The sequence below is a fragment of the Caretta caretta genome, chromosome 21 (assembly GCF_965140235.1).
Source record: "Caretta caretta isolate rCarCar2 chromosome 21, rCarCar1.hap1, whole genome shotgun sequence".
Classification (NCBI taxonomy): Eukaryota; Metazoa; Chordata; order Testudines; family Cheloniidae; genus Caretta; species Caretta caretta.
In genome coordinates, this window is record NC_134226.1 from 13,780,668 (window position 1) to 13,793,327 (window position 12,660).

At 51.1% G+C, this 12,660-nt stretch overlaps 1 protein-coding gene across 3 annotated transcripts in view; it reads right to left on the reverse strand.

Annotated features, from left to right (window-relative positions):
- The window catches only part of AHCYL1 (adenosylhomocysteinase like 1), a 45,539-nt gene extending 33,423 nt beyond the window's left edge, over positions 1-12,116 (reverse strand). Inside the window, exon 1 of one of the 3 annotated variants that reach the window (XM_048826536.2) lies at positions 11,905-12,113. In XM_048826536.2, the coding sequence (XP_048682493.2) occupies positions 11,905-12,012 (108 nt within the window). In that variant the 5' untranslated portion in view covers positions 12,013-12,113. Of the gene's footprint in view, positions 1-8,414; positions 8,909-11,904 lie in introns of those variants that run through there. The other 2 variants (XM_048826539.2, XM_048826537.2) reach the window with 2 other exon arrangements.
- Between the last annotated feature and the right edge of the window lie 544 nt (positions 12,117-12,660).

Consider the following 12,660-nt stretch of genomic DNA (forward strand, 5'->3'; position numbering starts at 1 on the left):
AGCTGTAGCTCACGAAAGCTTATGCTCAAATAAATTGGTTAGTCTCTAAGCTGCCACAAGTACTCCTTTTCTTTTTACACACAAGACAGAATTTCAGCAACAAAGCTCCTTGCTGCAGCCGACCTAAGTGATCTAAATAAACCACTTAAGCAGGCGATTGAGAAGGACCCGAGTGGTGGTGGATCCATGCTTCCTTATATGCAGAGTCCTGCACATAGGAAGAAAGAATCCCATGCACTGCTACAGGCTGGGGACTGACTGGCTAAGTAGCAGTTCTGCAGAAAAGGACCTGGGGATTACAGTGGATGAGAAGCTGGATAGGAGTCAACAGTGTGTTCTCGGCATATTGAACTGTATTAATAGGAGGATTGCCAGAAGATAGAGGGAAATGATTCTTCCCCTCTATTCAACACTGGTGAGGCCACACCTGGAGTACTGCGTCCAGTTTTGGTCCCCCCATTACAGAAGGGATGTGGACAAATTGGAGAGAGTCCAGCGAAGGGCAACGGAAATGATTAGAGGGCTGGGGCACATGATTTACAAGGAGAGGCTGAGGGAACTGGGGTTATTTAGTCTGCAGAAGTGAAGAGTGGGGGGGATTTGATAGAAGCCTTCCAAAGAGGATGGAGCTCGGCTGTTCTCAGTGGTGGTAGATGACAGAACAAGGAGCCATGGTCTCTAGTTGCAGTGGGGGAGATCTAGGTTGGATATTAGGAAACACTACTTCACTAGGAGGGTGGTGAAGCACTGGAATGGGTTCCCTAGGGAGGTGGTGGAATCTCCATCCTTAGAGGTTTTTAAGACCCGGCTTGACAAAGCCTTGGCTGGGATGATTTAGTTGGTGTTGGTCCTGCTTTGAGCAGGGGGTGGGACTAGATGGCCTCCTGAGGTCTCTTCCAACCCTAATCTTCTATGATTTCATGATTCATTTGGGAGCACAAGATGCTGCTCTGGGAAGGCCCATGGCCACTGCTTTGTATTCTCCAGTCAAGAGCTCACAGGCGCACGTACATGCTACAAGGGAGCACCCATAGGGACATATACTTGAAGAACCACCAACCATGCACTGCAATTCCTCCACCAGCTGGGGAATGAATCCGCCCACTTTCCTGTCAGTTAAGTAAAAGGGGTCATTAGGAGTCAATTTTTATCTTGCCTCCACCTGATGACAGGATGAAATACAATAGCCCATGGAACTGCATCTAGGAGATTATTGGCAAATAGGTTGTTTTACATGGGAAGATTGCGGCCACACTATATGTATACAGTCTCTTGATCCAAGTTCAATAGGAATTGGCAAAATGCTCTCATTCCACACATGCCCAGCTTGGAATTAGTCTTCTCCCTGTGGTACCAGGGAAAAATGTGCAATATTCTGATCCTGACTTTTGATGAAGGACGGGGAGGGGGAGAACATCAACATCCTGAAAACAGCAGGCACAAGTGGCAGAGCTTCCAAAGCACCAAGGCCCAAGTCACTCAATGAAAGGAAAGCAAAGAGAATCTTTGCAGGAGGAAGCTGCTCTGAGGCAGGCTCCAGCCACTGCCCCCACCCTGAGAAGCCTGATCCCCCATTGGTTCAGGCACCTGCTGCCTCACTCTGGTATTTATGAACTCAGCCACCCCCTTGTGAGAGCCAGGATGGCACCGGGATCTGATGGTTCTCTCAGGATAACAGTAGGCAGACTGAGGCAATACACACTTCCCCTACAGCAGCAGGCTTCCCACCCTGCATTACAATGCTGCCTGTTTGACTAATCGGAACATCGTGTCTCTGGCCAGCGAAGTCCTTTCTCTGCTACAAACCTGAAGTAAACAGATTCTACAGCAGCAATGAGCCCGTTACCAAGGTCACGGTATTGATCAGACAGTGTAATTAAAATTCACAGTTCAACTGGCCCGATGTGACAGGGCAGCTGGGTAGCCCCACGAGCGGCATCAACAGCTGCAACGTCCGTGTCGTGCCTTCTCAAAGGCACAATTCCCACAAGACTCCGGGTGCAGCAGAAGCTATTTTCCTAGTGCAGAGGCAGCCTCGATTTCAAGAACAAATTTGCCACGACTGCTGCTCAGAATTCACTCTATATGCTCTGCAAGGCCGAAAACCACCTCTCTGCCTGGAGCCTCCACATTCTGCCTTACACATTCGCCCCACAATGTCTGCTGCCACGTTGCCAGCATCCCATGGGGTCCAGGTCAACAACCGTTCTTGGCTTGGGTGGAGAACATTGAGCTACATTTAGCCTTCGGAAAAAGGGGCATATTTCAAATAATTTTTAATGACAAATAGACACAGTCGGACCATAAATAACCATTCATAAAGGGCTGCTTAGCTTTATGGCTGATGGACTTGATAAAGCCATTAAGTCGACACTGATGGCATTGTTCAAACCTGCTAAGTTCCAGTCCACTGCTGGTCTCAAATGAGGGGAGTACCTTTTCAATGTCCTATTTACATATGGTTGCACCCTAACTTTGGAGCACATTTTGCATTAGGGTTTGATTCTCTCAATTACAAAACACCTCAACTGATCAGAGAGCTTAACAGGAAATTCAAGAACCTTACCACAAAATGTAACATCTCCTGCACTGGAGACCATATAAATATATTATAATGCACTGAAACCCGTACAACAAAGGGACCTCCTTTATTAGACAACATCCTGTTCTTAAAACCAGGCAAACATACTAAGCATAGTTCTATTTGCACAATTCTGTTCCCGCCTTTACTAATCCCTTCCATTAAGCAACTAATTTGCCACTCCACTGGGTAGCCATCAAAAACAGGATCCTCTGTATGTAAAAACAGATGAATACACAATGCGCTGCTAAAAATGTCAAATGTTTATCTCCAACAGTCAGCTCAAACCTGGCTCTGGAGAACAGATTCACGTAGCAAGATTGAGAAACCCTTAACAATTGGGAACAAATGGACGCAAACACTGTCCAAGCTGGAATCCAACTGTGGAAAGAATTGTCAGGATCCCAAAGAAAGTATTGTTATAGCCTGTTCCATACTGCAAAACAACCTTCCATTTCAGGAAGAGTTTTAAAAAACTATCACCACTAGATCTCCTATACTAGAGAACGGGCACTGCTTGTACCAGAACCAGGTTCCCATCAGGAAAAGCCTCAGGACCTCTTAACAGGACTAGATAACAGTTTGATGGAGCAGACAGGGAAATTTGCACTATTCAAAAAGGGTTGTACCTGCATGATCTGTGATCCCTAATCATCTAGAACTGGCATTTTTATAATGAGACTCTTGAGAAGCCTGCCAGAGCAGCTGTACAGGAGGACAGGGAATACAGGGAGGATTTTAATCACCCTTCTAATGTCCAAAGTGTCATAAAGTTGGAAACTCAGCCTATTTCCAATGGCCACAGCAGCAAATATATGGAGAATGAATGGACTTGATCCCTGGAATGTCAGTCCAAAGGACAACGCAGAAAGGATGCATGTGCCATTCAAGTGGACCCCAAAGGTCACCCCCATCTTGGTGTGCAAGAATGGGCCCCCTTCCGGTTCTCCACATCAGCTATGGTCCTCCTCCCCTAACTTATGCAGAATTATTTTAAAATCTATGTTGGTGAATCGAAAGAGTCAGATCACTTCCCCCTCGTATCATTGGAGAGACGCAAGGAGAATTCCCCTTGGAAAGAATCACAGGTTGTTGCTATGTGCACACTCCTCACCCCAGTCCAACTGCAGCAAAGATGCACAGAAGGATCTGCTCAGCCCCCCTGTGGGAACGTACAGTAGGGTCCTATGGCCATCAAAGCAAGGTCCAGTTCAATTTTAATTCTACATTACAGACTTGGAAAGGAGGTAAAGAGTGTGCTAATGAAATGTACGGACAATACTACACCAGCAGGAGAAGCGAATACCAGTGCTGGCAGAAATATAAAGGGTTCTAGCAATATCAGAAATACGGAAGGTAACAGAATGAAATTCAATTTGGAAGAGTGCTGTTAATACTTATAGAAAAATTATACAAAAAATACAGCTGCGCAGTAATGGGAATAACCTAGAAAGCTGTAATGCTGAGAGCAACTTACAGCAGACAGCAATTAGAAGAAGAAAGGCCACTAACGCCGGGCTGTGCATATGAAAGCATCTCAGTACAGAACTGGGGAGGTGACAACCCCTCTCTCTGTGGCTCTGATGGAAGAGCACCTGGAATACTGCATCCAGGCTTGGGCGCCTTGGCACCAGACAAACAAAAAACAAACAAACAAACTTCAGGAAGATCAGAAAGAAAGTCAGGAGGCAGCAGAGAATTACTTAAGGAAGAGTGACAAGGTGAGTGAGGTAATACCTTTTATGGGACCAAAAGTAGTTGGTCTGGTAAAAGATATTACCTCACCCATCTTGCGAATCTTGTATCCTTGGACCAACAGCTACAACAGAGCCACACACAGTTAAGAAAGACTGACAGTTAAACGTGCGGGGTCTGGCTCATCAGTGTCTAACGGTACGTCTCCATTGCAGAGTTAATCCTGGGCTCTTACCTGGGTTTTAGCCTTAACCCTCCTACCATCCAAAGAAACATCTCTGACCCAGGTCTGGAAGTACTTTAAACCCAGGCTTGCTTACTCAGCTGGAAACGTGGAGTAGAAGGCAAGCTCTGCTTTAAGTCAGGCTGAAACTTGCCCACTTTGCATTGAGAAAACGGGCTAAATCACTCAAGTGCTGATAGTCCTCCAATGGCTTCCCACAATTCCCCCAGAAGGACAGAAATTCTCCCGCAATTGACACAACTGATCAGGAAAGAATCCTAGAGCATCTCAGCACAAAGAACCACGGGATATGCTCCCAGTCACACACAGGCAAGTGTGCAACCAGTGGACAGATAGGGCTTTGCAGTGGGGATGCTCACATCCGGGCTAGGCTAACCCAGCTCCTCAGACTGGAGGCCAATAACCCGGGTTAACTGTACACTGTAGACATAGCCTGTGGAAGTGACATGGTGGAGATATAACCATATCCTAGTATCTGAAGGGTGGGGAAGGATTTATGGGTGATAATTTAATCCCAGCAAATCTATGTCAGAAAGAAATTCAGAATGACTAAGAAAAGCTTTGATAAGGAAATCTATTGGATAGATTGTAACAGCCTCCGGGGATTAATGGAGGAAGCCCCAAAGTGTACTGATCCTAGAGGGAAACATCTTATTGTTAGCAGGGGACAGGAGAGCTAAGTGGTCTTTTCCATCTCTAATTTCTTGTTCAATTGAGAGATGCTGAGAAATGCAGTCCAGAACACATTTCCTTCCCAGACTGTCAGAGCAGCTTCATTCACTGGTATCCTGCAGACAGACAGCAATCCAGCAGGGGCTTAATGGAGTACAACATACCTCTTGGGAGTAATCTTGTATTTACGGAAAGAGGCCGTGAAGCATGTGGCAATTCTGCCCTGGGAAGGACACAACTAGCCATCCTCTGCTAGACATGCTCTGTTGGGGGGAGGGATAGCTCAGTGGTTTGAGCATTGGCCTGCTAAACCCAAGGTTATGAGTTCAATCCTTGAGGGGGCCATTTAGGGCTCTGGGGCAAAAACTGGGGATTGGTCCTGCTTTGAGCAGGGGGTTGGACTAGATGATCTCCTGAGGTCCCTTCCACCCCTGATATTCTATGATTCTATGAACCTCATCCACAGAAGGACTGATTGATGTGCCAGGAGCAAACAGGCCCCATTTATCAAGGCTAGCCAGCACCAGAGCAGCTTGTGCAAGTGACTTCAAAAAAATTAGCAACAGACACAAAAACTCTAGGGAATTCACCCAGAATCGTATCTCTAATTGATGGATCCCATATGCACCTATACCCCCCGCCACCCCAAATTCAGTCCTCCCAGTGTCTCACTTCCCCCCACCTCCCAGTCCTCCCTGGCTCTGTCCTTCCCCCACCATGCACAGAATAGCTCTGAATCTGTACCACTGCAAAGCTGCAGCAGTACATTAGCATTCTCCTTGGCACCTCTAGAACACAGCCTCAGCGGGATTCCACTGATGCCATCATACACAGGTTCAGAAGCAAAAAAAGCAGAGCCAGGGCAGCTGGTTTCATGCGGTGGGAGGGGCAGGAATACACCACACTTACCTGGTTCTCAGGCCAAGGAGGACAGAGCCTTGGGCAGGTGCTGCGAGCTCCAGTCTGCCTGACAGAGCAGGGAGCATGAGACAGCTTTTGGCCCTTGTGAAATGTGAAAACATTTCAGTTCTGTTGCATGAATAAGCATAATTGACTACAGGTCAACCTGATGAAAAGTAGCTCACGCCTGGCAAGTAGATCAAGGTGCGAGCTGGGCTGTTAAGCTTCATAGGTAGGGCCCTACTAAATTCATGGACTGTGAAAGCTGGTCTTTTGTGTCTACTCTCTACTATCTAGATTTCACAGGGGAGGCCAGCGTTTCTCAAATTGGGGGTCCTGACCCAAAAGGGAGTTGTGGGGGGGAGGGGGGTCACAAGGTTATTTGGGGGGGCGGGGGAGTCGCAGTATTACCACTCTTACTTCTGCACTGCCATCTTCAGAGCTGGGCGGCTGGAGAACGGTGGCTGCTGACAGCTCTGCAGGCGGCCGCGCAGAAGTAAGGGTGGCGATACCAGACCAGGCCGTCCTTACGTCTGCACAGCTGCTGGCAGTGGCAGCTCTGCCTTCAGAGCTGGGCTCCCGGCCAGCAGCCGCCGCGCTCCGGCTCTGAAGGCAGCGCCGCCGGCAGCAATAGCACAGAAGTAAGGGCAGCAGTATTGCAACCCCCGCCCTACAGTAACCTTGCGATCCCCTCCCCACCCCCCACACGCTCCTTTTTTGGGTCAGGATTCCTACAAACGCTGTGAAATTTCAGATTTAAAGAGCTGAAATCATGAAATTTATTATTTTTAAAATCCTATGACTGAAATTGACCACAATGGGCCATGAATTTGGTAGGGCCCTATTCATCGGTGGCGTGGCAAGAGGATGCTGCAGAGATATGTCACTAAGCTGATGCTGTTTCAGTCCATGATAGAAACCCTGGGTAGATACTATGCTTTGTAGTCAGCCCTTAGTTAGGGTCAGGGCTCCCTGATCCTGAGGTTCTACCATTCTCTACTATCTCAGCGCGTTTTCCCTACTTAGAATTCGTCCCACCTTAGATCAAACAGCAGATATCACTCCCGCCTGAATATACAATAATTTGTCAGTGAAATATGATCCAAAGCCTCAGAAAGCCCTGCTCACTGAACAGGAGGGACTTGAGGAAACTGGTATTCCTAACGAAAACAGCTCAAACCATTACGCACCCTATATTGAACAGCCTCTGATTTGACAGCGAACTGTGGGGAAGAGATTATTTCGGTTCTTTGCTAACAGGGTAAGATTCCTGAGCCATTACAAGAATACGATTCTGGGCGTAGCTCTGCCCCCCTGGCCGACACCCTGAGAGCGAAGAGCTACGAGGTGCAGACGGAAGCCCTGATCGTGGGAGCCCTGGGTGCCTGGGACCCCTGCAACGAGCATGTGCTGCGGACCTGTGGGATCGGTCGACACTATGCATTGCTCATGCGGTGCCTCACGGTCTCGGACACCATCCGATGGTCCGGGGACATCTACATCGAACACATCACCGGCCACCGACAGTACCAGGAGACGGGAGCTGGAATGACATTGTGCATCAACTACGAGAAAGGGACCAAGAGACTTTTTCCATTGGACCATATGAACTGGAAACATAAACTCACTGAACATTAAATCTCACCAAATGAGGGTAAATCCATCCTTATCATATCCACTCCATTATACTCCACACCTGAACATAGCCATTACAAGAACAACATACCCTCATATCTCAATGTCTGTACTTTGACCTGTCAACCTTTTACCCCCAATTGGGGATATTGCAGATTGTATTCCTTATGCCATCCGATCCTAAACCAAACTTCGCACCCCTTAATAATTTGTACCTTATTCCCAGATAACCAGAAACTTCTACGCTTAAACTCTGTACTTTTTTTTTTATTTTAACATCTTCATAAAATTCTTAAATCTATAAAACCCTCAACACAATTCACCACTGGAGGGAAACCTATTGGTGGCAATCCATCTTTTTCTAAAGTTCCTACAACCATCTAGGCCCTACAGTACAGAACACACTGGTTAACATCCTAGACTAAGTATACCTCTCTGCCTTTCTTCAACTGCCCACTGCACTGGAGAACAAAGCTGGAATCATTTTGCTAACAGAAAAGACAAAGCAAGAGGAGTTCCATTAAGTAGACTGCAGTCAAGAGGGAGCCTCAGCTAAACTAGCTTCCCCAACCTACTCAGGGAAAAAGACCACATGTTTCTATGCAGGGTCGAATGCCAGTTCACCTCGCCTTCTTTGGCCTTGAATTTAAACCCAGAGTTGATACATTTAATCTCTTAATCACTTACCTCCTGCTGCTTCACTTTTTAACCTTTACCAACTCAATGACAAGAGAAGAAATAGGAGCTCCTCAAGGCCAGGATATGTAGCTAACCGGGATCTCACCATCCAGCTCTTTCAGGCTGATCAAACATGAGGAACACATCTGCTTCTGCAGAAAATCCACTGATGGGGATCTTCCCACAGCCCAGTTCCTATCAGAGTCGCTTCTCGCTAACGATCCCTCCAGCTTCTCGAGTGCGGCACTTAGCCTGGGAAACTGAACACATTTGCCCCCATCCAAATGAACGCTGAGAGATGCTTATTCCTGTCAGCACTTTCACTGCACTTCTCAGCAAGTGACACAAGACTGTTCTTGGAAAAGCTATTCTAGAATGGTTAGTACAAAGGAGACGGAGCCAGTACCAGCATTCTCAAATCCTGGAGATGTTCCCATCCTTCCCCTACGTCTGATCTTCATGCCCACCAGCCTTTAGAGAATGGTATGTTCAAAGCAAACCTGCTGTTGGACTCTCTCTCCTGGCGAATACAGGGAGTCACTCTCAGCTGTTTGCCTGAGATGTGGAGCTAAGGTTGGGGGGCCTGTGTGAAAGGAGGGAGTTTCAAAGCTCAAAAAAGGGACATAGAAGTCACATCAGCTTTGCATTAATAGAAAAAAATACAAGTCTCAAGAAGGAAAGAAGCCTGTTAATGGTTAGGATTTTATTATGAGGCAATTTGAAAATGCCTTGAGCTCTGAGATAAGCTGCAGGCACTTAGCACTGTACACTTTGGAGTTTTTGCCAACGCCTCTGCTATCAGTGCTATTCACAATCACCGGGTGGGCTGGGAAAGCAGTGGCCTGAAGCATTCATTCTTACTGATGGCAATGCCACCCAAGATTTCACTGGCTACGGAAGTTATCCGCCCCAAAGGCCATTCATTGCATGTCCTGAAGTGCTCCCGGCAAGGCCTTGGCAGCATTGCAACCTGGTGACTGCACATCAAGCTATGAAAGAGGCCTAGAACTACAGCAGTAGTTTCAAGGGGCGACTATTACCTCACATATACCCAAGTATATCACCCCTCCCAGAGCCTCTCCCACAAGAACACTGGATTGAGCTAAACCCTAGGTACCCTCATCCGCACATTAAAGGGGTTTCCCACACCACCACCACAGCAGCTCCCCCCGCCCCACGGGCTGCTTAAGTGTTTCAGTACATGTGTCTGTCAGATCACTGCCAGTCTGGCTTATGTGGTCACAAGCCTCAGACTGTTACTTTCATACCCATCCTGCATGATTGGAAGGAGGTAGCAACAATCAGAAGGAAATAGTTTGCTTTAGCTCTCTCTAAAGCCAGGCTACAGCTGCAGAACCACCTCTAGAAAGAAGCATCTCTTAGCCTCTGCATTCTTCTGCTTCTTCCTCCGGGCTGTATCCACAGTCTGCATAAACAGATAGATCTATTGAGTTTCTCTGTCACTGGCCGCTGAATGCTAGTTATTTGAGGAGATTAGGCAAGAGGGGATATCTCAAATGCAAATGATTTTAAGTGGCATGTAGATGAAACCAGTTACCCCCACCCTCTAAAATTCCAGCACCTATGTCAACAATCAAAGAATTCCCAGCAGGAAGGCTCTGCATTTCCAGGGTCTCTGGTGTTTTTCCCATTTACCCTGTTCAAGACCTAACACTGAGGCATGTGGCAGCCGCAGCAGCTTAGGGGAGAACATGATATTCAACACAGCAGGGACCGCCCACAGCAAGTCTAAATCCTAGAGTCTCAGCTGCATCTACACACGCAAAGTTAAGTCACCATTAGTGCAACCCTACCAACGGTGGCTGTAGTTGACCACCCCCTTGTCTAATCCTACTCAGACAGAATTTAGAGGACGGAGCGGTAAAAGCACAGTGACCAGTTTCTATTAGGGCTCTCATCTTTGCTAGCACTGAGGAGCAGATGGGAGAATTTCACTCACTTTAAGGGTGAAGGGACGAGAGGGGAATGCTGAGTGCAGCAAGCACTCCAGGAAGCTTGAGTTACATTCCCACAAACCTGCCTTCAGATTGGTCTTTCTCTCAAAGCTGTCATCAAATCCCTCCTCTCATTGGCTGCCCAAACGTGTCCACTGCACCCACAAATGTACATACCACCCCTGCTCCCCAAAATGCCTGGCTTGCTGTAGTCTCTTAAATACCCCTTGAATATTCCATCACATCTCTTGGGCCACCCAGCACCTTGCGATCATGCCCTAGTTCATAAGCTACTTTCTCCTCAGCCTCCACCCTTCCAAGCCACTGCACTGACCCTGAGTTCAGGGTCACAGCCTAACCTACCCAGTTCGAACCAACCCCCAAATCTGCCCACCTGCCTCCTGACAGATATCTGTACCAGGGCAGCACAACTCCCCCACAAAGCCTTGTGCATTGTACCTGGCACCCTCCCGACAACACCGGGGCACCCCATCCCGCAAACGGCTCCCCCATCCACATCCGGCGGGCTCCCACGCTCCCCCCACCCCCTAGTGCAACCCCTGGGAGGCACAGCAGGTGACCAGCTCCCCCAAGATCTGTAGTCCCCACTCTTAGGGCACACGCTGCCCCTTCCCAGGCCTTGACAGTTACCCACTCCCATCTCCGGGCCCTCCCAAACCGAGCCTTGGATCAGCTGCCAACAGGGTCTCTTGCAGAGCAGAACTGTGTGCTCACCACAATCCGTACCCCACCCCCGAACCAGAGCCCCCTCTGCCCCGGGACCCGCCTCCCCCCCCAACCAGAGCCTCCTACCCGGGACAGGCCTTCCCCCCCTCCACTCCCAGACCCCTCTCTGCCCTGGGACCAGCCTCCCCCGCAACTAGAGCCTCGTACCCAGGACAGGCCTTCCCCCCCCTCCACTCCCAGACCCCTCTCTGCCCCGGGACCGGCCTCCCCCCCCCCCAACCAGAGCCTCTTACCCGGGACAGGCCTCCCCCCCTCCATTCCCAGACCCCCCCTCTGCCCCGAGACCAGCCTCCCCCCCCCCTCAACCAGAGCCTCCTACCCGGGCCCGGCCTCCCCCCCTCCACTCCCAGACCCCCCCCTCTGCCCCAAGACCGGCCTCCCCCCCCCAACCAGAGCCTCCTACCCGGGACAGGCCTCTCCCCTCCCTCCACTCCCAGACACCCCCTCTGCCCCGGACCGGCCTCCTCCTCTCCCCCCAAACCAGAGCCTCCTACCCGGGACAGGCCTCTCCCCCATCCCAGACCACCCCTCTGCCCCGGGACCGGCCCTCCCCAGCCAGACCCCACTGGGACCGGACCTCCCCCCCCCCCCAACCAGAGCCTCCTACCTGGGCCCGGCCTCCCCCCCTCCACTCCCAGACCCCCCCTCTGCCCCGGACCGGCCTCCCCCCCCAATCAGAGCCTCCTACCCGGGACAGGCCTCTCCCACCTCCCCACTCCCAGACCCCCCCTCTGCCCCGGGACCGGACCCCCCCCCGGACCGGACCGGACCGGACCGGACCCGCCCCCCGCCGGTACCTTCTTGGGCGCCTTGGTGACCGTGGCCATGAAGGAATACTTCTCGGCGTCCTCGATCTCCTTGGCCTGCTTCATCTCGTCCCCGACGGCGGACTCCGGCACCGACATCCTGGAGCGGGGGGAGGGGGCCGGCGGGGCGGGGCGGGGGCGCGAACCGGGGGATCCGGGCGGGCCCGGCGCGGGGGCGCTCAGCGGGGAGACTCCGGCTCCGAGCGCTCTGCAGCGGGGGGGACTGCGGCCGCCGCGCGCACCGGCAGGGGGCGGGGCTCGCCACCGGCCGACGTCACACGCACGGGGCGGTGCCGAGCGTCGCTCCGTACGCAGGGACCGGGCAGGCGACGCCGTGCGCGCAGAGCGGGCAGGTCGAGCGGCGCCCCCTGGCGGAAAGGAACGGAAGCGAGCGAGCTCGGGACAGGCCGTGGGTCTGGCATGGGGGGGGGTCCCATTGTCCACACCTGAGGCTGCAGGGGCCCCTCGTTTGGGCCTGGGGTGTGTGACTGGGGCCGGGGAGCAACTGGGGGGGGGGGCTGAGCTCAGCACTGGGCTTCCCATTGCTAGGGGGCGCTGCTGGGTTTGGGGTGCTGCGAATGGGGGGGCACTGCGTGGTTTAGGGGGGGTTGCAAGGTTGGGGTGGTGCTGCTCAGCTTGGGGGACCTGCTGCTGGTTGGGGGGCGGTTGCAGGGTTGGGGGGGACACACTGGGTAAACTTGGCACCCAGAGAAATCTGGGCCAGCCCAAAGGGTGGGTGGGATCTCA